This window comes from Sorex araneus, chromosome 2 (assembly GCF_027595985.1).
Source record: "Sorex araneus isolate mSorAra2 chromosome 2, mSorAra2.pri, whole genome shotgun sequence".
Lineage (NCBI taxonomy): Eukaryota > Metazoa > Chordata > Mammalia > Eulipotyphla > Soricidae > Sorex > Sorex araneus.
In genome coordinates this window covers 358531003-358555055 of record NC_073303.1, presented here as the reverse complement: position 1 = coordinate 358555055, position 24053 = coordinate 358531003, and the positions used below count along the sequence as shown (strand labels likewise).

General features: G+C 58.2%; 1 protein-coding gene across 2 annotated transcripts in view; it reads left to right on the top strand.

Moving 5' to 3' along the window:
• MYO5B (myosin VB) overlaps positions 1–24053 on the top strand; it is a 187438-nt gene that overhangs the window by 92591 nt on the left and 70794 nt on the right. For both annotated transcript variants that reach the window (XM_055126082.1, XM_055126081.1), the window contains exons 4-7: positions 894–1038; positions 15599–15755; positions 21715–21858; positions 22722–22803. In XM_055126082.1, the coding sequence (XP_054982057.1) occupies positions 894–1038; positions 15599–15755; positions 21715–21858; positions 22722–22803 (528 nt within the window). The remainder of the gene's footprint in view (positions 1–893; positions 1039–15598; positions 15756–21714; positions 21859–22721; positions 22804–24053) is intronic.

Below are 24053 nucleotides of genomic sequence, written 5' to 3'. Positions count from 1 at the left end.
TGGTTGGCCCCCCAGTCTCCTCCACTGCCCCCCTCCCCACTTATTGCAGTTTTCACCTGTGGCCCCCTTGGACGATCCTGGGGCCATCGGGGGCCATCTGGCTGACTTGAGGGACACTGCTTTAACACTGCTCTAGAATATTTGGACATCCGCCCCGCCAGGGACCAGCCCGGTGAACAGGCCCGAAGCAGGGGCACTGTGAGGATTAAGGAAAGCGACAGAAAAGAGTAAAAAGCCGGGGGTCACGGGGCTCGCAGCCTCCAGGACCGAGAGCCCCAGTTGGCCTCAGCTTGCAGTATTTATTGATTAGAACCAAGAAATATCAGGAGAACGGTAAACATTCTTTGGTTGGATTAGACTTTTCCATAGCTGAAGGGGTTGGTAAAATATAAATGTAAACAGATTTAGTTAAGCATAAGTATATACATGGGTTTAGTTGAACATAAATAAAAATATAAATATAGCCCTTCCTTCAGCGGAAATCCTCTCGAAGGTCTGCCCGGGGCTGCACTCCACCTCGGGCTCCAGCGTCCTGGGTTCTGGTTCCCAACCCTGCCCTGCTATTCTCCGCCAGGGCCCCGCTCTGGTGTCACACTAACATAACCGTTTGGTTTTGTTGAGTGTTGGCTCAGACTCATCCTCTCGCTCTCTATCTTGAGATTTGATACAACCTTAACAAATTGATGGCCAGATCAGAGAGGGCACTCCCACGGCAGAGCCACGCTTTGTCTGCGGGAGGCCTGGGTAAGAGTCCTGAAGGTCCCTGAGCTTTGCCATGAGCAGCTCTGGAGCACTGAACGGGGAGCAGCTCCTGAGCACCTGTGGAAGTAGTGCCTGAGCTAAGACAGAGGCCGGTGTGCGCTGCTCTGCCTGACGGCCTCGCCTTCCCGCAGGTATCGTGCTTGTTGCCATCAATCCTTATGAACAGTTGCCAATCTACGGACAAGATGTCATCTACGCGTACAGCGGCCAGAACATGGGGGATATGGACCCCCACATCTTCGCCGTGGCGGAAGAGGCCTATAAGCAGATGGCCAGGTAAGAGTGACCTTGGCCCCCGATTTCTTCACGGTTGTCGGGGGGCTCAGAGGAGCTCCCGCCTTCTGGCGGAGATGCTGGAATTGAGGAGTGTCCTGGAGATAGGCGGGCCCTGCGCTCGGTCTCTGCACAGTGCCCCCGGCCTCCCTCTGTTCTGGGTACCTGCTGAAGGCTCTCTACACATTGCTCCCTCTGGGTCACCAGCCCCTCCCCCACTCTGACCCTCCTTCCTCCCCACCAGGGCAGTGGATTCATCTGACATCCCCCGTCTGTTAGTTTCAGGGCTCTCAACTGAGAGATTCGCCCTAAGAGTGACCAAGACTCCGTAACACCTGGCTGGGTTGGGGGGGATGAGTGTCTGGGCAGAGCTGGAAGTGTCAGGCGAGAGGCGAACCTGGTGGCCGTGTGTGATCTGGAAGTGAGTTCCTGCTGAGACACTTAGCGTGGGACTCCTTTCTTGTTCTTGTTCTCGTTCTGAAAGATGGGTCCGTGTCGTGTGGAATCACGTAGAATTGGGCTCGAGGGTGTGTGCGCATGTGGATGTGTGCGTGTGTGTGTGTGTGTGTGTGTGTGTGTGTGTGTGTGTGTGTGTGTGAGAGAGAGAGAGAGAGAGAGAGCAGGACTGAATGTGAGTGTCCTACATTCAGTAGAGGGCCCCCCCGTCCTACCCAGGGGAGTGTTCCTGTCAGCCCGAAACCAAGGTGGGCGACCCCACTTCAGGGGGATTGATCCTTGGTTGGGTTTCACCCCAGTCCTCTCTTCGCGATTGCAGTGTTTCACCAAAGGCTTCTTTTCCTTTCTCTTGCCTTCATCATTAAAGACTTTTTAAGCTTCCGTGATAGGTGTGGGAACCTCCTAGCCCCTGGCTTCACCCACTACTGGCTGCCTGTCCCTCAAGCTCCCTAAAGCTCACAGACTCATTCATTGCTGCCTCTGTTGGTCCACGCCTGAAGTTTTTAGCCCCTGGTTGTTCCGCCCTCGGGTCATTTCACTTTCCTGGGCCTCATTCCTGCCCCTCTGGGGGGTGGCCTGTAGGAGTCCAGGGTACTGGCACTAGGGTTTTGCTTCGGGTCACGCGTTTGGACTCCAAAGAGGTTTGCTTGTGAAAGTTGGACCAGGAATCGCTTCCCTGAGAGTTTTATTGAAGGTTTTAAAGGTTTGTGTTCATTTTCCCTGCTGAGTCCCGGGGTGGGGGCCAAAGAATTTTGCTGAAATTCCCAGGCAGCTTTTAGCTCACAAACTCACACGAGCAGTACGGGGCCGGCTCACTTGGCCCCAGGGGAGCGCTATTTCTGAATCGCTTCTGTTGTCAGCAGTTGAGGTCTCTGTTATGAGCTCCGAGCCCCGCATCAGATGCCCCAGCAGAATCTGGGTGGTGCAGGTGCAGGGAAGAGGCGGGCCTGTGCTTCTAGCCCAGGCCTTCCTCCCTGGCAACTTGGAAAGCTGGAAGACATCACCCATGTTGACTCACCCATGGTGGAATGAATGATGTGGATCAGATAGGCACAGCCTGGCACCGTCGGCCTTAATGTGAGCCTTAAACAGCTGGAGGAAGCAGCGGGTTCCAGGAATCCAGTGAATGACTTAAGCCTTTCGAGACTCTGACTCAGTTCACCCAGCGTTATTTAGACACAAAACAGTTCTCCAAGATCATCTGTAAGACTTGGCACAGAGCAATGACGCTTGCAGCTCTGCCCAGACACTCCCCACGGGGGCACCCCGCCTGTTTGCCCCCCCTGGCCCCCGCATTCCCCATGCTCCCTCCCTCGGGGCTGCCATGGACCCTGGCCCGGGGTGTCACGAGAGCCAGCGGGTTCGCCATGGCCCTTCCCATGTATGTGCAGAGACTCAGCATCGCCCGTAGGCCTCGCAGCGTTTGCACCGGGCTGGCGGGGGCCGCCGTCTCGCTGGGCCGCCTCCCCGCGCCGTGGCTTTGTGTCCTTTCGCTGGGGGTGAGAGATGCTGCCAAGCGCGTTTCTTTGCTCAGGTCGCCACGGTCACGGAGCACACACATATCCCATCTGGCTCTGCTGGGGAGAGCTGCTCCCCCAGGGTCCCGGGGAGCCGTGGGGGGTCGTCCTGCAGCGCAGAGCCAGGGTGGGTGGGCGCTGGCACCACCCTCACTGGTGCGAGTGATGGGGGAGACTCGGGGTCTGCGGCTGCAGCTGAGGGGGCTCTGACGCACATCACCCAGGGGGGGTCTCCAGAGGGGGGGTGTGCTTGGTTGGGGTCCCCACAAGCATGAAGAGTGTGGAGAATCGGAAGGCCCTCTGGGGGCGCCGCTGGGAAGCGAGTGTCCAGGGTGAGAAGGCGCATGCGCTCCCAGAAGTGCCCTCTTGTACCTTTGAAATCCGGCCCCCGCCCGCCCTCCTCAAGGGCCCAGGGTGCGAGCTCTGTCTCCGTGGCTACTAACTCTGCAGCTGCGCCTGCGTGACTGGGCTGCAGGGGGTGCAGGACGGGCTCCTGCTGTGCTCGGACTGCCCGTGATCTCGGCCAGGGGCTCCGAGGGAAGCCTGGGTTTCCCAGTGGCTGTGCTGGCCCAGCTGTGTCAGCGGGAGTGCTGACCCACACAGCCTCCCTGGGTGGCTGGACAGCCTCCCCTCGGCCGCCAGTCAGGAGACGGACGCAAGGAGCCGCAGCTGCAACCTGGAGTCCCACGGCGGAGGGGCGGGTGCCCCAGACCTCTGGCTCCCTGCCCGCTTCCCTGCCTCCAGGGACACAGGAGGCTGCCTGGGCCTGCCCCTCGCTGGACGCTGTGAAAGGGACACTGTTCAGAGGGTGCGCCCGGCACACCCCGGGCCAGCTGGGGAGCAGCGTGTGGGCGGCGTGGCCCCCGGAGCTTTCCAGCAGTCAGAGTCGCCCTCCCCACGGGCTCCCCTGGGAACTCGGTGGTGGTGACACGGGGCTGAGATCTCCTTCCTGAGGTGTCTGAAACGCTTTGCAGTGAGAAACGCTAATACGCCGCGAAGCCGAGCAGGAGGAGACGACTGTGCCGCCGGCCAGGGCGCTGATGCCTTTCACGCCGTGTTAGCCACCCTCTCCCCTTCTGTTCGAACAGCCTGTCTCCACGCTGACGTCCTGGCAGACGGAGGCGGAATCACGTCCTGTCATGTGTACAGATATGGGGGCGGGGGTTGGTAATTAGGGGTGAGGTTTCCCAGGGCAGGGCCCAGGGTGTGACCTGGGCCACCCAGCGTTCTCAGCATGTCCCCGCTGTGTGACCTGGGGCAGGTTTGAGTTGACAGAGCCTCCCCTGGCACCGGGACCCGCCTCTTGCTAGCAGGGGTAAAAGACAAGGTCCGGGGCATAAGCTGGTTCGTTGAAAGGAGTTGGCCACTAAAAAGGCCTGGGGAGGGTGTGGGATGGCAGCCGTGACGGTACTGCGGGAGGCTCCCTGAGACCCTGAGTGGGCATCCCCCACTGTCCGGAAGGAGAATTCAGAGCTAGATCGGAGGGCAAGTGTACGTGCCCCATACACATGTGAGGCCCAGCTCAGCTCCCTGGAACCGCTGGCTCCTTCGGGCACCGCAGGAAGCATCTTCTGAACACCTCCAGATGTGGCGTTTACAATTAAAAAAAAAAGCGGACTTGGACTTTAGTTCAAGACCACCAGGAAGCCCTACAGCCATTGGGGGCCAGGTGAGCAGTGTAAGGGCCGTTTTGATGTCACCCATGGGTTTCTCTTGGACCTTTTTCAAAACTACATTTGTGTTTGCAACTGGCTTTGTAGATGCTCCTCGGGGATGCCAGCCTGCCTCGAGGGCATGGGTTTCTTCTCGAGAAGGGGGTTTGTTGTTCACCATCATACCAACACACCTGGACATGCGGAACAGGCGCTCTGACACCGAAGTCCAAGCGAGGGCTGCGAGTGGGCCTGGGAGCGGGGAGGTGGTGGGATCGGGAGCCTGCTTGCCCCGTGGTGAGGCGCCCCCCACGCTGACTCGGCTCAGCCTGCTCCAGCTGCACCGAGACTCTGGAAGGTTTCAAACTGCTCGTGTCACACCTCCCCAGCCCGCAGGGTCCTGGAGTCGGTGTCAGCGGTGCTGGTGGCAGGCAGGGTAGAAGCCACCTGTGTAACCCAGGGACTCCCCCAGAGCCCCTCAGCTCTTTGTCCAGAGCAGAGCCCCACAGAGAGCGAGGGAGAAAGCACCTGGTGTCCTTGAGGAACACGGTTGGAGACTTCAAAGAGCTCTCAGCGGCCACCGTCCTAGCCTGAGCTGCAGAGGTGGGACGCCCGCAGCTGAAAGAGATGGGAATGAATTTGCTTCCCTTATGCCCAGACTAGGGAGGGCAAAGCCTCACAATCCCTGGCCCACCTCCAGAAATCTGCCCATCAGCTGAAAGGGGGATGGACTGTCTTCGGATGAGCAGGTGCTGAGAGCACTTGGACTTAAGCGCTGTGAATGTCTCTCTTTGAAGGTGCCTCCTAGTTGGTGTGGCAAGGGAAAATGCGTGGGGAGTCCTCACCCCCAGACACTGCTGTGCTGGGGACCAAGGCTGGCTCGGAATAGCTTTGCCCTCAGTGGGGGTTGGCGGGGGCTACCAGGGACACATGGCATGGGCGTGTGCACCAACTGGACCTGTGCAATGTGGCCTTCAGTGGGCCTTCAGTGGGCCTTCAGTGGATCTTCAGTGGGTTTTCAGTGGGTCTTCAGTGGATCATCAGTGGGTCTTCAGTGGGTCTTCAGTGGATCTTCAGTGGGCCTTCAGTTGATCATCAGTGGGTCTTCAGTGGATCTTCAGTGGGCCTTTAGTGGGCCATCAGTGGATCTTCAGTGGCTCTTCAGTGGATCTTCAGTGGGTCTTCAGTGGATCTTCTGTGGGTCTTCTGTGGGTCTTCAGTGGATCTTCAGTGAGTCTTCATCAAGTCTTCAGTGGATCTTCAGTGGGTCTTCAGTGGATCTTCAGTGGGTCTTCAGTGGGTCTTCATCAAGTCTTTAGAGGGTCTTCAGTGAGTCATGAGCGGGTCTTCAGCAGGTTGTCAGTGGGTCTTCAGTGAGTCATCTACACTCCTGCTGCCTGGTTCTCCGTCCCCGCGGGGTCTCTGATCGTCCTCTTCCTCGTGAGCATCTCTGGCTCACAGCCCAGTGCAGGTCTTCCCTCCCTTTCATGTGCACTTGTCCTTCCTACAGTCTGATTCCTGTTGCTCCCTCCATGGAGAGCCCCTGACACGACTCCTGAAACACACATGGTCACTTGGGTGAGGGCATTATGCGGCCCTCTCTTCTAGGACAGGGCTTCTAGACCTCCGCTCAGGACAGCTTTCCACACGCTGCCCTGGGTGTAGGCCCTAGGGCTTGAAGACATGCCTGTTGGGGCCACCTCAGCTTCTCTTTGTCCTTCCCTTGGTTTCTCAGCTGCCATGGTCAAAGGGTCCTCCGTGAGAGACCCTGCCCACATCCCTGGCACTATGCCCTCCTCTGGTTTTGACGCCGGGGGACATGGAGTGGACGGGACTCTCCTAGGCAGTGTGGGGTTTGCCTTGACCACACAGGCCTCTGTTGGTCTCCTGTGCCTGTAAGGGGACACTTCAGTTACCTCACGCTGTCAGTGGAAGAGTAAACTGAAGCGTTGGCTATGATAGTGGAGTGGGATGGAGTCCTACGGGCTAGTGTGCATTTGGATGACTGCCCGTTCCCTGCATCCCATATCTGATTCTTCACTCTCAGCCACTTTTCTGTGGGCTCGGTTATATTTTTTTTTTATTAAAAAAATTTTGGGGGGGCCACACTTGGTGTTGCTCAGGGATCACTCCTGGCAGGCTCTGTGGACCACCCTGTGTGTGCCGAGGGTTGAACCCAGCTCTGCCGCGTGCAAGGCAAGTGGCACCCTACCCACTGTACCCACTCTACTATCTCTCTGGCCCTGGGCCCCATTTTAAAGGATTTGAGAGAGAACGGGTGTGGAAGAATCACTAGAAATGGTGAGAACTAAGATCTCGGTTCTCTCTCGCCCAGTTCCAGGAATTGAAGAAGTCTGTGAATCCTTCAGCAGAGTAGGGGTGCCTTGCCTGCGGCTGCTCTCTTTAAGGCTCAGGGTTCCACAGCAGTATTGTCTGTTCATGCACGGAAATGATCTCACGTGCTGTCTTAGCACCTCTAGCAGCGGGTGCAGGTAGGGGAGACGCCTTGGCAAGCTCAGTGAAGAGAAGGCGGCGGTGTAGTTCTGTAGGCGGGGACAAGGGACGGGGGAGCCCTCAGTCTCCGTTCTGGGTGAGATGTTTCTGAGCAAGTCCTCCTCAGCATCCTAATGAATGATGGATTGGTTTTTCGTTATTGGGTCTTTGGCAGCCCGTCGTAGTAAGTCTGAGCTGTGTTTGGGGGTTGGCGGCATCCGCAGAGCACAGGTGCCCTCTGCAGCAGTGGCTGCACACAGCTGTCCCATGCACGGCTGAAGGAGCACTGAGTTGAGGGCCTGGGGGTGGCAGAAGGAAAGGAGGCAGGACCCGACAGGCAGGGGGACTCTTGTTCCCAGGGGCTTCCAGTCAGCCCTCCTGCTGCTTCCTTTTAGTAGAAAAGAAAACGGGGCACCTAATTCCAGCTGGACTTTCAGGTTTCCTAGAAAAGTAAAAAGACCTGCAATGTGGGCTGGATGTAGGTGTACGTGGGATTCGCCAGCGAGGCCGAGGGAGGGTGAGGTAGAGAGAATTCTGTGAAAGGCAGCCGAGGACTGGACATCGGTGCAGTTCACCGGGAGGCTGCCTCCGTGTGGGGAGAGTCGAGCAGACTGACTTTGGGGTTACCGGCAGTGGCTCTACCTGGGTGGATTGAGGGGCTCAAGGGGCCGGGCTGACTCCTCTGCCCTTCACCTTGGTGCTGAAGCCCCGACTCCCAGTGCCCGCCGGCCACGCTCTGTGCTCAGACAGTGCCTGCCTCTGCGCATGCCCTGCACACGGTGTCCCTGGGGGTCCGCTGGTATCCACTCCAGACCTGCCGCTGGGCCCCCTGTGTGGGGATGGCCCTTGCCTGGGTCCCACTCTGCCCATTTCCAGTTGCGTGTCCTCCAGGGTGTGTGTCTGCGTCTGCATGTCTAGGTGTGTACATGTGTCTTGTCTCTGTGTCTGTTTATGTCTTTGTGTGTGTGCACATGCATGTCTAGGTATGTACATGTGTCTTGTCTCTGTGTCTGTTTATGTCTTTGTGTGTGTGCACATGCATATGGGGGGACAGGATGGGGAGAGGGATGGGACTGAAAGCCCAGGAAGTAGAGAAGAATCTAGAACTCCTTCTGGAGGTGGTGGCTGAGCGTTCCTCACTCCTTGGCTTGGCGTCTCTCGCTCTCTGCCCCCACTTCCCTCCTTCCCTCCTTCCCTCCTGTGCTCCAGGCTGTGTGAGGCCCAGGGGAGAGTAGGTAGGCCAGCCCCACCTGTCCCAGTCACTGTCGTTCTTGAAGAACCCAGGCAGATGCCCACATCTGCGGCGGGTCCCTGTTGGCTTCCCCTCCGGCCCTGCTGTCAGAACAGGCCTGCGGTACAGCTTTCTCCTGAGGGAACCGTGACAGGACTCTAACCCCATCAGTCCCCATCCAGTATCCGTGGGACCTTAGTCCCCACTTTCTCCTTTTTGCTTTGCTTTGGGGCCACACCTGGTGATGCTCAGGGCTTACTTTGGTTCTGCACTCAGGGATCACTCTTGGCAGACTTGGAGGACCATATGGGCTGCTGGGGATCGAACCCGGCTGCAACGCCAACGTGCAGTGTACAATCTCTGCGTGCACTGTACTCTCTACCTCTCAGCCCCACTCCCCATTTCTTAGTCTGGGTGAGCCTCTGGTTCATTCTTATGGAGAACCAAAAAACCAGATTGCAGATATTTGCTTTTTTCTTTGTTTCCATGGTTTTCATATCACATCTTAAAAACTTTACAGCCTAACCAACACCTTGCAGTCAGACCCACACCTGCTTTTTCCCCTTCCTCTCCCTGCCTCGGGACCCCTGGGCTCGTGGCCTCGGTCTCTGGGTGCGGAGCTGGATTCCCAGGGCAGTGGGCTGTCTGCTGTTCTCGGGCAGCGGACTTATGCCTGCCAGTGGTATTCTGATTTTTTTAAAGCTGTGTAGGCAAAACACTGCAACTGCACATTTATTTTTGTGACTGAATAAAGCCTGCAGCAGAATTGGTCTCACATGGCTAATGAGATTCGTAATCATTGTGCTACACGATCACGCGGGCAACTTATTAACCAGCGGCACACGTGAGTGCCAGGAGCAGCACCTTTTCCTGAGCCACCGTCAGAACCTGAGTCCTCGTGTCCTGCTGGCAGCCGCTCGTTCAGGCAGTGCCTGTCCAGGACCTCAGGCCCCACGTGCCTGCTTGACCTTGGTACCCGCTGACTCAGCTCAGGTCATCTCTCTCAGCCTTGCCCTGTCCCGAGTCTCAGGCTCAGTGGCTTGAAGGCAGGGAAGCTGGATAGCAGGGCCAGGAGGTGGAGGGCTCCGAGGGTGGAAAGGCGTGGGGCAAGCTTACCTGGCATGCGTCCCAGGGTGCAGAAGAGTGGGAGCCTCGTGGAGACAGGAGGGGTGTGTCTGCAACTCTCTCACAGCCGCCCCTGGCCTCCTGAGCAAGTCCCCCAAGATAACCAGGGCACATTCAGCCCCAGACCCGGGTCTCAAATCATATAACGTGATTTCACAGCCACGGGAGAAAATTGTGATGCTTCCCGCTAGAATGGGCGGGTGGACTGTCCACTCTGCTAGCTCTCAAGGCACCTAGGCCAGCAGCAGCCTGGCCCAGGCTCTTGCTGGGAAAGTCTTAGCATTCCCCAGGGACCATCTTGGCTGGCACTGAAATGTAGCCCGCTGGTCTGCCACAAATCCCCAGCTAGAATGTCCCTTTACTCGTTTTATGCTCTGAGCTGCCACATAGTCCATTGTGGAGAACCCTCCCCCCCATACCTCAGGGGTTTCTGCAGCTGCCCCACCTCCACCAACACAGCTCATGGCTGTTCCAGTAGGTCCTTGGGAAACGCAGAAGCACTGAGGGAATGTGAGCACAGTCTCATCCAGAGACCTCGCCCCGACCCTGGAGGAGGTGGTCCCATGGCCAAAGAGATTTTCTCAGAAGACATTTGGGGTTTCTTCACTCCCCTCCCCCCCACTACTTAACACACTCAGGTGCATCCAATATAATCTATGCAGTTGCAAAGATAGATGCTATTGAAAGTTATCAAGATCATTTAGGCATTTGTACGTTTACTCCATATAAGGCATTGTTTATTAATGCCTCAGTGGCAGATCTAATAACCGCATTGTTGCTCAGGGGCTACTCCTGGCTCTGTGCTCAGGAGTGATTGCTGGTGGTGCTTGGGGTGCCATGTGGTGCCAGAGATCAAACCAGGCTCCGTGGTGTGCAAGGTACACTCCTTGCCTCTAATACCATCTCTCTGGCCCTGTAATAGCCAGTGTTTTAGATCAGGTCTGAGCACATATATTTAATGTATGTACAGCAACTAATAGGTGGTAAAAAGCACAGCTTTTACTAATTCTGTGCTTCAGTCACATGTGTGTGAGTACACGTATGCATAGCATGGTGGGTGCTTTCCCCAGCAGTGCTCAGGGGCCCGCATTGGTACAGGCCTGCTTGAAGTTTGGGTCACCTCCCTCCCGAGCTGTGGGGGGCTGGGGATCAAACTCCAGGCCCTGAGACTGCCAGGCTTGTGCCCCATCCCTTTGAACTCTCTCCTCAGCTCGTGCAGACATTTTTGACAGAAGGAAATATTTAGTTGCTAGAATTTTAGGAAAGCTAAAGATGTGCTTCTCAGCCCACCTGACTTCACGGGTGGACTGTCCATTCTGCTAATTCTCAAGTCCCTGAATTCTGCGGACTGCTGGGGGTTTGGGGGCCCCAGGCTGAGGCCCCTGCAGTCCGAGCTGGGGCAGCCTGGTTTCCCAGCTGTGGGGGCTGGCAGGGGTCTCTTCCGGGCATGAGTGCCCTGACGCCTGCTGCCAGCCGCTTTCCCTTCTGCTGCCTGGGTGGCGCCCACGTGAGCTTGGCTCACCAGGCTGCATGGCTTAAATTTCCGCCAGCTGGAACTAGCCGGAACTGAGTTTAAAGGTTCCAGTTGTCTGCAGCCCGGAAGAGGGGTTAATTACCCCACGATGGGGGTGCTCCGTGGAGCTGCTGAGAGCTCGCCGTTGTTCCCAGCCCAGTGTCGCATTGTCTTTGGCAGCTACTGACCAGGAATAGGTTGCAGGTGTGTGAGTGTCCGTGCGTACCTGGACCTATTTTGTACCGGGGCCTAAACGTTTCATTAGACTGGTAAGTCTACAGCTGGGAATCTCTTCGTCGTCTGGGTGGGAGTCCTCCCCAGCTGTGTTGGTGGCCCAGTGGTGCTCACAGAGGGATGGAGAGCTAAGGATCAGATTCTGTGGAATTAGGAGTAAAAATAAAACCCGATGCTCTGGGCTCCACCTCTCTGAGGCCCTGCTGGGATTCTCAGGCCTAGTGAGGTGTTGGCAGCACAGTCTCCGCCAGGGCCCTCAGTGGCCACTGTGGCTAGCACCCACTTCTTTTTTATTTATTTATTTTTATTTTTTAATTGAGTCACCGTGAGAACAGTTGCAGGGCTTTTAGGATCGAGTCTCAGTCATACTATGCTCAAACACCCATCCCTTCACCAGTGCACATGTTCCACCACCAATAACCCCAGCATACCCCCCCTCCCGCTCCCCCTCTGCCTGTGTGGCAGATGATTTTCACTTTACTCTTTCCTTACTTTGATTACATTCAGTTTTTGACAGGAAACTCACTATCATTATTTGGAGTTTTCCCCCCAACAGTCAGACCTGTCAGAATGGCATCATTAGATTGTATGTTTTCTGTTGTTGGTAACAAAGAGCATAGGATGTTGCACGGTCGTGAAAGCGGCTGCCCTGATTTGGAATTCTGGCATCAGGTCCAGAGGTATTTCTGCCAGCAGCCGCTGCATTCCGAGATTGGTTTCTGTGGCGCTGGGATCATGGCTGTTCGGGAGCGGAGGAGCTGTTCATGGGTGACCACTCGGGGTCTCATTTGGGCAGGAGGCAGGGCCGGTTCTGCTCCCCCATTGCGAGATTCCCCATGCATCGCGTCCCATTACTGCAAACTCCTACCTCTCTGTCCAATTGGTTCTGAATGGTGGCGGTCACCATGCTGTCCAGGGGGGAAAGGCCAAGGGACAGAAACCCTTCCCCTCCTGGGGCTGCACGGGGCTATAGCTTAATTCAGAGTCCAGGAGTATATCTGCCAGCAGCCGCTGCGTTTCTTTTGAGATTGGTTTCTGTGCCTCTGGGATAATGGACGCTCAGGGGTGGTGGAGCCATTCCTACATGGCCACACGGTTTGGAAATGTCCCAGTCCCACATACCGGAGCCGTGTTAGTAGAAGCTCAGTGTCGCCGTGGCTCCATCTGGAGAAGGCGTAGCACCCACTTCTGAGTGTCCTGGAACTCCCGCTCCCTGGAGGCTGCCCGTCCTTGTCCCCACTTCTGCTGGGAACAGGCCCTTGGAGGCCACACGGGTCCCTCAGGGCCACATTGCTGTGGGCAGGGGTCTGGGCAGGGCCTAGGTGGAGCAGGTGAGGGTTTGGGAAGCAGCAGCAGTGAGGAGATGGGGGGCAGACGGGTGCAGACGGACCAGTACTGGAGCAGGACCCAAGGAAGGAGGTGGGATAGGGCAGGGGCGGGTAAGGGCTGGAGGAGGAATCTGAGCAGTGCCTTGGGCTGTGCCTGATGGTTCAGGTGGACAAAGGGATGCACCCCGGCTTCCCAGCCCCTCGGTCCTCCCCTCCCCCTGTCACACCCCCACCTGTGGCCCGGCTGCTCGCTCTGCAGGTCCCAGTGCCTTCTGCAGGGATGCTGTGTGTGTGTCCAGTCCACTGTGTGTCCTGTGATGCCCACTCCCACCTTTCCTCAACTCATCCAGCCGCCGCCTCCTCACCTGGACCCCCGGCTCTGTCCGTGGTGCTGAGCCGAGCAGCCCTCCATCCCCGTATCCCGGGAGTTCTTCATCTACAAACTCTCGGTCCCCGCTTGCTCCGACACAGGCTTGTTGTGTTCCACCCAGTGATTTCTGTGGGGACGATGGCATTGCAAATACAATTAGAGACTAGACCGACGCAGACAGGCCGGAGAGAGGAGATTGATGAGCCCATTAGAGAACAGAATATACTCTCCTGACGCACCGAGCACCTCAGATGGCTTGTCACTGTGGAGAGGCGGAGGGGGGCTTAATGAGGTGTCCCGAGACTGCCTTCCCCTCTCCCTGCTGCCCCACCCTCCCTTGCTCCAGCTGTGTGCGGGGGGGAGGAGGGCACACCTGCTGTCTCTCCACCATCAGGAAAGTAGAGCTGAACCTGTCTGAGGCTCAAGTCCCTCCCAGTGTATAAGCACAGGATGAGAGCATGTGCAGGAAATCCCCCCAGCCCAGCCCTCCTGGAGGAGGCAGCAGGCCCGGGCTCACCTGGACGGTCCATTACACATGACGGCTGGGCAGGGTGTGGGTGCTAACTCCGGAGGTTGTCTGTTAGGGGACCTAGTCAGTCCGAGCAGGGCAGGGCTTGGGGAGGGTAGAAGTGAGTGCTCTGAGGCGGGCGTGTCAGGGAGGGCCTGGCGAAGGTGGTGTTCTAGCTGCGGAGGCTGCCTGGGCATGTGCAGACTCTCCCCGTGAGACCCTCACCCGAGAGGGGGAGGGGTCATAGCAGGGCACAGCCCCGACCAGCAGAAAGCGGTGTGGAGAGGCAGATGCCCGTGTTGAGTCTGGCCCCGTGGGACCCGGTGATAGCCCGAGTCTGGTATTTACACAGTGAAGGACTGACCCCCGTGACCCCTGAGCCCAGGGGACATGGTCAGTGTTCCATCGGCCATTCAAGCATGCAGCCAAGAGCTGGTTGGTCCATTGCACTGCCAAGGGCTGAGGCACAGGCGCCAGAGGCAGTGCCAGTCTGGGAGCACTGTGAGAGGAGAGGAGGGGAGAGGGCTGGAGTGGGGGCAGCCGCGGGCACCTGGAGTGTTGGACGGAAGCAGCGTGTGGCTGGGGCAGCGTCAGCCCCCCCGAGTTTGCTCATTCCCTGAAGCGGGGAAGAGAGGTGCTGCTCCTGGTGGGCCGGGCCGCAGAGGAGGTGAGGGTCTCCCTGGGGACACGGGAGAGACGGGGCCACCATGCGTGCACGTGGGCATCAGGTCAGACCACGGGTGGCCGAGAGTGGAGGTGCAGAGCTGCTGGTGTGGGGGCACGGGGGCAGGGGACAGTTGCTCTGGGGCCAGAGGGCTGGGGAGAGACGAGCAGTGCCTGGTGTCTGGCTGGCATCTGTGAGAGAGGGCTGGTACCCCGGCCTGCAGGGGCGTGGGGAGGGAGGCTGAGTCTGGGCAGGCCCGGCGGATGCAGATACTTGTGCTGGTCAGGTGGTAGGTCTGAACCGAGCACGAGGGCAGAACAGCTGCTAGAACGGGGGAACCAGGGCTGCAGACAGTCATGGTGGGCCCCGACCTCAGTTCCCCAGTCCGCGCCTCCAACCCCCACCCTCTGTGCCGAGATGCCCTTGCTCCCAAGACCTGAGACGCTGCCCCGCCACCCCTTGACTGCCCTCCCGCTCCAGGCTCTGCAGGAAAGGCAGAAACAGGCCAGTGTCCGTTCACCTGAAACCCCCGTCCCTGGGGTAAATGCTTGTTTAGGAGCCAAGTGGCACGAGACCAACGTAGAAAAGAAGCAACGGTGAGACTGTCGCCTTGCCAGTGTTTGAAAGATCTCAGAGGAGACATACCTCCTCTCATACATGTACGTGTGTGTCCTCTCATACATGTACGTGAATGTGCATTCATATGCATGCACATGTACCTGCGTGACTCTCGATGCATGTGTGGCATGTATGATACATATTTGGTTGTGTGTCTACATGTGTGTGTTTACATGCGTGGGTCTGTGTGTGTATGTGTGTGTAAATAGGAACAAGTCAGGGTGCTATGTCTACAGAGAGCTTTGGAGAGGGGCCAGAGAGATAGCACAGTGGGTAGGGCATTTGCCTTGCACGCACTGACCCAAGTTCTATCCCAGGCATCCCATATGCCCCCCCCTCCAGCACCATCAGGAGTATTCTTTTTTTTTTCTTTTTGTGTAACACCAGCGATGCTCAGGGCTTACTCCTGGCTCTGCACTCAGGAGTTACTCCTGGCAGTGCATGGGGGACCATATGGGATGCCGGGGATTGAACCTGGGTCAGCCGCGTGCAAAGCAAACGCCCTCCCCGCTGTATTGTCGCTCCAGCCCATCCACCAGGAGTATTCTTGGGCACTCAGCCAGGAGTAAGCCCTGATCATTGCCCACATCCCCCTCAAACAGAGAACTTTGGGGAGTGATGGTTGGGCTTCACCCCCCACCCTTGGGTCAGGAGTGTGGGTCTTACCGCCGGCCCCTGTGAGACGCCGTGGAGACCTGTGGGGGGGGGGGGGCAGGCTGTCTTCCTGGTGTCCCTCACGTGTCCCTCTCTGAGGGGGACATGTTCCTGGTGGAGGATCTGGCCCACTCAGCTGGGTTGGTGGGGAGGGCGGCCAGCGGCTCCCGCCCTCGCTGACGGGCGCTGTTGCCTTGCAGAGACGAGAAGAACCAGTCCATCATCGTCAGCGGCGAGTCGGGGGCCGGCAAGACCGTGTCGGCCAAGTACGCCATGCGCTACTTCGCCACGGTGGGAGGCTCGGCCAGCGACACCAACATCGAAGAGAAGGTGCTGGCGTCCAGCCCCATCATGGAGGTGAGCCGGCCGGGGGCCTCAGCCCTGCCCAGGACCCCCCTGTCCTCTGTGGAGGGAGGTCACGACGGTGCCTGCTGACCCGGAGGCGGGAGTAACCCAACCTGGCGGTATCCGGGTCTCGGGACCCTGCAGAAGGCCTCCAGTGCCCCTGCCCGGCCCCTGCCCTGCCCTGCCCTGCCCCTCCTCCAGCCTGTCCCCTCCTCCACTCCTGCCCCTCCCCCGGAGGTAGGATTAACCCAAAGATTTTGCGCTGACCGAGCATCTGTGAGTCCTCGGGAAGCCGGGGTGGGGACCCCACAGCTGTGAGGGCTGGCATGGCTCTAGCCTGCCCCTTAACCCTGGCCTGCTCCTGCTGAGTCCCTGTCCGGCCAGGGCTGTCTCCTCCCCTCTGTCCCTCTGATGGGTTGGAACCAAGTGACTGGCCAGCGCTAAGCTCCTGCCCAGGAAGCCGGAGTGTCTCAGTGTGGTCCGGGTCACAGTCGGGCGGGATGCACCCCGACATCACCTGTTGGTCTGGGGGTGCTGCGGAGGCTCTCGGTCTTTCCCGAGGCAGAGCAGCCGCCTGGCCCCCCTGCCGGCCCAGCCCCATGACCCCCTGGCGGGCAGGGAAGCTCTGTCCTTCCAGCGGCTCCAGACCAGCCCAGAGCCGCCTGCGGGGCACAGCGCAGCCTGACACGGGCCGGCCAGGGCTTCCGGGGCAGCAGGGCCAGGGCCCAGCAGGGCGGCTCGCACCGCCTCCCCTGGGGGCCGCACTGTGGGACCATCGTCCTCCCGTGACGGGAAGGGCTGTGTGGGCCACGTGGGGGGAGGAGACAGCCCCGCTTCCCAGCAGCAGCTCTCTGGCACACGGCCCCCGCGCCTCGCTGCAGCTGAGGGCAACCCCTGTCTCGTCCCGCCGCGCTCTCCACACCTGCCTTACCGGCCGGACACAAACATGTCACACGCGTGACCCCCTCGGCCACTTAGTCTGCAGCCTGTTTGCTCAGTTTGGGTTCAAGCCCCGGGTGGGGTCCGGCGTGATTCCTGACAGGAGGTGGCCGTGGGCTTGACCCGGGGCTCCCTGGGCCCTGTGCTGCACCGAAGGCCCTGCCCATGCCGGGACGTGCGCCCCAAGCTCGCCCCACATCAGGACGTGCGCCCCAAGCTCGCCCCACATCAGGACGTGCGCCCCACACACTCACCCCACACTAGGTGAGCCCCACACCAGATTAGGGGGTGACCCCACAGCCCCCCCAGATAAGGATATACACCCACGGCGTACCTCGCTAGGCTGTGCACCCCACCCACTCACCGCTCCCTAGGGTAAGCCCCACACACTCACCCCCTCCCTCACCCCCCACTCACCCCTACCCCCACCAGGATGAGCCCCACATACACACCCCCCTCTAGGGTGGGCCCCCCACACTCACCCCCCTCTAGGGTGAGCCCCCACCCCCACTCACCCCTCGTCAGCCCGTGTTCACTCTCCTGCTTCAACACCCCACAGGCCTGTCCCGTCCCCACCTGACTTCGCAACTGGCGCCCCTCCTCCTTCCCACTGGCCAGGCCCCCCACCCCGCCACCCGACTGAGGCTCACAGGGGCTCCCTCCGGGCCACCCCGCAGTCCCCGGAGGTGGGCGTGCTGGCGTGCGTCTTCCCGCCCACTCTGGGCACGCACCTGTGCTCACGCTAGGGCCCAGCACAGCTCAGCAGCTCCGCCACCTGCGTCTCGCGGGGTTTGCAAACTGTTTCCTTTTGGAGCCGCACCTGGATGCTCAGGCCTGCTCCCAGCTCTGTGCTCGGGGCTCACTCCTGTCGTGGAACATTTTCATTTGAAACTGGTCCGTGAAATTGTGCTCTGGTTTTCTTCAGCGGTGCTTGGCAGCCCGCGGTGTAGAGAAAGCACCGCTTATGTGTCTCTCACCTTGCGTGTCTCTGGTAAATGAAGCTAAGTGTTTTTGTTTTGTTTTAGCTTTGAAGTATAATTTTTTTATTAAAATCAAAGCAATCTTTTTTCTGACTATAAGAGTACTTTGTAAGTATCTTAAATATGTTAAAATGTTTAATTGATGGCTGAAGAAGTATCAGTACTCCTACGTTATTTTTTTAAATGTGCTATAAGATTATATTATGTAATTTTATACATTATAAAATTACACACAAACCTACCCCAAGATAACGTTAATACTTCATACTGCTACCCAACATGTAAAGAAAATGAAAACAAAACATTCTTATAATAGTTTAGAAATGAAAGCAATGAGTCTCCTAATGGATAATGGAATATATTTCACCCCGAGTAATGACCATGATGATTTCCTCTTACAAATTCCTCTAGCTTCTAACAGTGCAGGTAGACTGAACAAAGCAATGGTCAGCATAAAATGATTAATGAACAACCTCAGAGAAATAAAGTGAAAAAGATTGTTCAAAGGTATCACAAATGTTTATTCATCATAAAGATTAACAAAGGGTGAATTCATTTTGCATAGTAAGCTGGAAGTTGTTTTAAAGTCAGAGTAATTTTCATTTTAATTTTATTTTTGGTCCGCACCCAGTGATGCTCGGGGCTATCTTCTGGCTCTGCACCTCACCCACTGTACTATCTCTCTGGCCCCCCCAGAGTAATTTTTAAATCTCTTCTGCCATCTCAGGTGAAGATAAATGGGGGTATAGTGTGATGACACAGGAAAGGAAAATCCCCAGGAACTCCTTCAGCTGTCTCAGGCACCATGGAAGATTCATTTTAGAGAAACATGAAGTCTCAGCATTGCACAAGTGTCTAAAGAAGTAGCAAGTGAGGGGCTGGAGCGATAGCACAACGGGTAGGGCGTTTGCCTTGCACGCGGCCGACCCCCGTTCTATTCCCAGCATCCCATATGGTCCCCTGAGCACCACCAGGAGTAATTCCTGAGTGCAAAGCCAGGAGGTAACCCCTGTGCAGTGCCGGGTGTGACCCAAAAAGAAAAAAAATAAAATAAAATAAAGAAGTAGCAAGTGAGATGAGACAGTGAACTGAGGTTTAGTAGTAGAATTGATGATGACAACTGTAAACTCAGTGTATAATTTTGTAACGCTTTCCCCCCAAAAATAGACAATTTGGAAAACCTATTCCAGGCCTTTGTCTGGAACCCCAGAAAGGCAGATGTGTCTGTTTCAGAAATTGCCTGGAGCTGCGTGTGGGCTCTCAGCCTCGCACTAGGCCATAAGCAGCTCTCTGCCAGGTGGAGGGCCGATGGCTTCTGCTCTGGAGCGGTCACAGAAAGGCGGGACAGCTGTTCTGTGACAGGAACGTCACCGACTGTGCAGTGAGCCCTGAGCAGCCTGCCCACCCCTGCACCGGCCAGAACGTTCTCAGCGGAAGTGCTCGAGGCCGAGTTACGGGCTGTTCAGACGCTCAGTGTGCTAAGTGTGCCCAATTGTTCTGTTCGTATCTGGAGCCTCGGGCAGAGTGTGGAGACTCCTTTCTCCTCTCCCTTGTCCCCTTTCCGAGCCGCTTAGCAGTTGCTGTCCCCGACTGTCGCTGGGGTCTGCGTTTCCGATTACGTGAGGCTGGCCACTGAGGCTTGCTGGTGCTCAGCCTTGGCTTTGCGAGCTTCCCGCCCCGTCACCAGACTGGGACTCCTGAGACCGGCCTTTTCCTGGGCTGTGGACACGACAGGATGTCTTCCTCTGTCACAACTGGACTTGGTTTCCTCGTGCGTTAAAATGTGTGTCCTGAAGGCCAGGGGTGTGGCTCAGTACTAGAGCACATGCCCAGCATCTTCCAGGCTCTGAGTTCATCCCGGGATCCTCGAGACTTCACCCCTACCTCCCCTACTACTGCTACGTTTGTCCCCGGTGTCCCCCAGCACTGCCAGGAGAGACACGGCAAGAGTCACCCCTATATGTGAAGAAAAAAAAAAGGACCAGAGTCATATTGCAGTGGGTGGGGCGCTTGCCTTGCATGCGGCCAACCCAGGTTCAATCCTCGGCATCTCATATGGTCCTCCAAGCACCACCAGCAGTGACCCCTGAGCACAGAACCAGGAACCTCTGAGCATCACTGGGTGTGGCCCCAAAGCAAAACAAAAAAAGTGTCCTAAATCAGGAAAGTCTAGTAAGGGTTTTAAAGATCAAGAACTGCTTTCAGCTCTTAGATACACACACACACACACACACACACACACACACACACACACACACACGTGCGAGTGCGTGTGCACGCACACACATACATACTCAGGTTGATGATTCTTGGGTTCGAGCATGGTGCAAACCAGCCTCTTGCCTTTGTGACTACTGCTCCATGCTTTGAAATACTCGGTTGCCCACCACAGCGCCGGCCAACGCAGCAGCTAGACGGGGAGGGGCCCGCCTGGTCTTCCCTCCTGAGCTCATGGCTTCTCTGTGCAGGAAGGAGCCGTTATGAGACTCGGGGCCTCACTGACTCGGCCCAGAAGGGGCCTGGGGACTGTGCTCCTTGTCAGGGCCCCATGTTTCCTGGAGTGGCAGCCTTAGGGCAGCGTCTCGGCCTCCGTCCTGTCGGCCTTGCCCTCAGTGGGCGCCTGTGAGGGTCGGAAGGGTTGGGTGTCCGAGGGTGGAATTTGGGCCTCCTAGTCGGCCGGCAGGGGTGCGGTTAGATGCTGGAGTTCCGGGGCTCAGGTTGGGGGCCGGGGTTGGGACTCTGAGCCTCGAAGATGCTAGGCGTGTGCTCTGCCACCGAGCCACGGCCCTGGGCTCCAGGACACACACTGTCATGCACGTGCAAACCAAGTCTGGAACTGGGATTCGGGACGTTCTCTCTTCGTCCCTAAGATTTCCGAAACCATTGAAAAATGGTGACGGCTTTTAAAACAGTGTCTTTAGCTAGCTGAAAATGTGAACCTCTCAGAGTCAGAGAGACAGTGCAGCAGGTAAGGCGCTTGTCCTGCCTGCAGCTATGGGGTACTTAATCCCCAGTACCACATAGGGTCCCCCCCCCAACCCCGAGCAGTGCTGGGAGTGATCCCTGAGCACTGACCCAGGAGTAAGCCCTGAGCATGGCCAGGTTGTGTCCGCCACCCAGTGTAAACCTATAAAAAGGGATCAGCACCACTGAAAAAAATGCTTTCTTCGCCAACGGACTTCTTTCATTTGTTGGGTCCCTTGGTGTCCCCAGAAGTTGGGCTAAGTGAGGACTCCATGCACGCATGGAGGACTCACTAGCAGCTCACTGGCGAGGGGATGCTTTATAGCAGGTGATGGTTCAGGCAGCTGTACCTGTCACTTGGCCTCTTACCGTAGAGGTGATCGTCCGGGGTTTTGAAGTGTGTCCCGTGGTCATGTCCAAACTGGGACCTGTTCCGCAGACCCCACATGCCAGGCCGGGCTTCCCGCACTGTCCTGGTGGTGAGGGTGATGGTGCTAGTGACCGTAAGGGTGAGGTGCGGGTGAGAGTGAGGGTGACACTGCGTGTGATGGGGAGGGGGACAGTGCAGGTGGGGGCGCATCTTTGCCCTCCTTCTCCTAAGTGCTGCATTCCGGTTGAGCGTGCCACTGGCTGCTTCGTCGTGAGCCTGACCCATGTAGACGAAGCCCGGGAGGGTGTGATGTCTCAGAAACCTCCTAGGGCGGTTGGGTGGGCACTGGCGTTGGGGTGGTGGCTCCTGGCTGTCGGAGCAGTGGTCTCTGACACGAGTCTCCGACACTGGCTGGAAACATCTGCTCTTGTGGTTTCCTCATGACCCCAAGGTGGCTGCTGCTGCCATCGCATGAGGCGAGAGAAAGGAAGGGCCTGGGGACACTCGTGGCCAGTCAGTCCCCTCTGAAATGCCCAGCAGCCACGCTCATCCCTTTCCTCAGTCATCCTTTGGAGGGCAGTGAGGGGTGGCCTTATTTCTGCCTGGCCCGTTGCCCCCGTGAGAACAGGGTTCTGTGAGGGTGGAGGGCAGCTGACAGAGGTGCTGTCACTCTCGGTCCCCGAGCCCAGAAAGCACATTCTGCGTTTGTTCCATGCAGGCCATCGGCAATGCCAAAACCACACGCAATGACAACAGCAGCCGCTTTGGGAAGTACATTCAGATCGGCTTCGACAAGAGGTACCACATCATCGGGGCCAACATGAGGACCTACTTGCTGGAGAAGTCCAGAGTGGTCTTCCAGGTGAGGGGGATTCCTGTCAGTGGCCCCGCCAGGCGAGGGACTTCCTGTCAGTGTCCCCACCAGGTGAGGGACTTCCCGTCTGTGTCCCCGCCAGGTGAGGGACTTCCTGTCTGTATACTGCCAGGTGAGGGACTTCCTGTGTCCCTGCCAGGTGAGGGACTTCCTGTCTGTATACTGCCAGGTGAGGGACTTCCTGTCTGTATACTGCCAGGTGAGGGACTTCCTGTCTGTATACTGCCAGGCGAGGGACTTCCTGTCAGTGTCCCCGCCAGGTGAGGGACTTCCCGTCAGTGTCCCCGCCAGGTGAGGGACTTCCTGTCTGTATACTGCCAGTTAAAGGACTTCCTGTCAGTGTCCCTGCCAGGTGAGGGACTTCCTGTCAGTGTCCCTGCCAGGTGAGGGACTTCCTGTCAGTGTCCCCTCCAGGTGAGGGACTTCCTGTCAGTGTTCCCGCCAGGCGAGGGACTTCCTGTCTGTCCCTGGGCTTCTCACTGTTTCCCGCTGACTCCTTGTGCCTGAGAGGCTCATCTTTTTGTTTATAGTTTGGGGCCGCACCTAGCAGTGCTCAGGGTTTACTCCTAGCGCTGCACACAGGGGTCACTCCTAGTGGGACTTGGGGGACCCTGTGGGGTGCTGGGGCTCGAATGCGGGTTGGCTGCATGTAAGACAAGCCCCCTCCCTGCTGTACTATGGCTCTAGCCTGATCATCCTTTGAGCCAGGGTTACACAAACGTGTTCTTTCAGTTTTCTCTTCATCTCTTTTGGGGGAGGGGGTGGTGAGGGCCACACCCGGGATGCTCAGGGCAGGGCCCCGTGTTGGGGCCCACTGGCCTGAAGCTGCCGGCCTCCTTCCTCCGCTGCAGGCCGCCGACGAGAGGAACTACCACATCTTCTACCAGCTGTGCGCGGTGGCCAGCCTCCCCGAGTTCAAAGAACTGGCGCTCAGTGAGTACTCGGGGGCTGGTGCTCAGGGCAGGGGCACGGGTGGCTGCCACGGGGCTCAGCCTTATCTCTAATGTGAGTCAAAGCCTCCCCCTAACTCTCCCTCTGGAGCGCCCCCGCCTGGTAGCTGGTGTGCGCTGAGCCGGGCTGCCCATCAGGAGTTGTTGGACGGGCGAGGGCAGGCGGTGGGGAAGGTAGTTTGCAGTGGCGAGAGGCAAGTTCTCACGCACTGTTCCTCCGAAAACGGTTTCCACTGGAGGGCCAGCAGGGGTGGAGCCAGGCCCAGTACTGAGTGCCACCCCCGCCACTCCGCCTGACCTCCAGGAAACCGGGAACGCGTCCCCCAGGGCAGGGGCTGGACATGGGCTTATGCCCATCGCCCAGTCACGGCCAGACAGTGTGGTGGGGGTGGTGGTTGGGGGCCAGGGTTGGAGCCCAGGATGGAGCCCAGGAGCCCAGGGAGGGGTCGGGGATGGAGCCCGGGTGGGGCCCGGGGAGGGGGCCCGAGCTGGGGCCAGGCAGACCTCCCACACCGAAGGCCTGTCCTCTATGGCTGAGCCACAGCCCGGGTCCCGGGTCAGCCCGTTGGGTGAGACAAACGGAAGGAAAGAGCGAGGAGAGCAGGGGTCAAAGGGGTCGGAGGGGTGCAGGGGCGTCGCACCACAGGTAAGAGGAGGCCCGGGCGCTCCTAAGGACAGAGACATGGCAGCTCTCTCAGCCCGGTGCCCGGCACTCCTGCCCAAGCCCCGGAGACCGGGAGGCAGTGCCCAGGGTGCCCGCCTGGGCCGCCTCTGCCCCGTGCAGCCTTTCTGGACTCCGCTGGGCCCCTGCCAGGTGGCCCTTCCCACTCTGTGCCGGATGCCACAGTGGGCACCCTGGGTGCCGAGCTGACCCCATCTGCCGCCTGTACTGGGGGCCCGGGGGACGTCAGGTACCTGCACAGGGTCTGCGAGGGGCATGGCCAGACAGGCTGGGGCGGGGGTCTTTGGGCAGCTGTGGGAGAAGAATCGACCCCCCCGCTGACTCTGCTACCCCAGAATCCAGCCAGGACCCCCGCACGGTCCACCTCTGGGCTCCCGGAGCCCATGCAACACGCCAGGCAGCTGCCCCAGCCTTGACGGAGCGCAGCCCTGAGCAGGCGCTTGGGCACTGATGGGGTCACCTCGTCCGCGGGGCAGGCCGCCTGGTGTGGCTGCTGTCCGCCTCTCTGCTCCCTGCCGCCCGGTGGGTGTGTGTGGGCACCCCTGCATGCG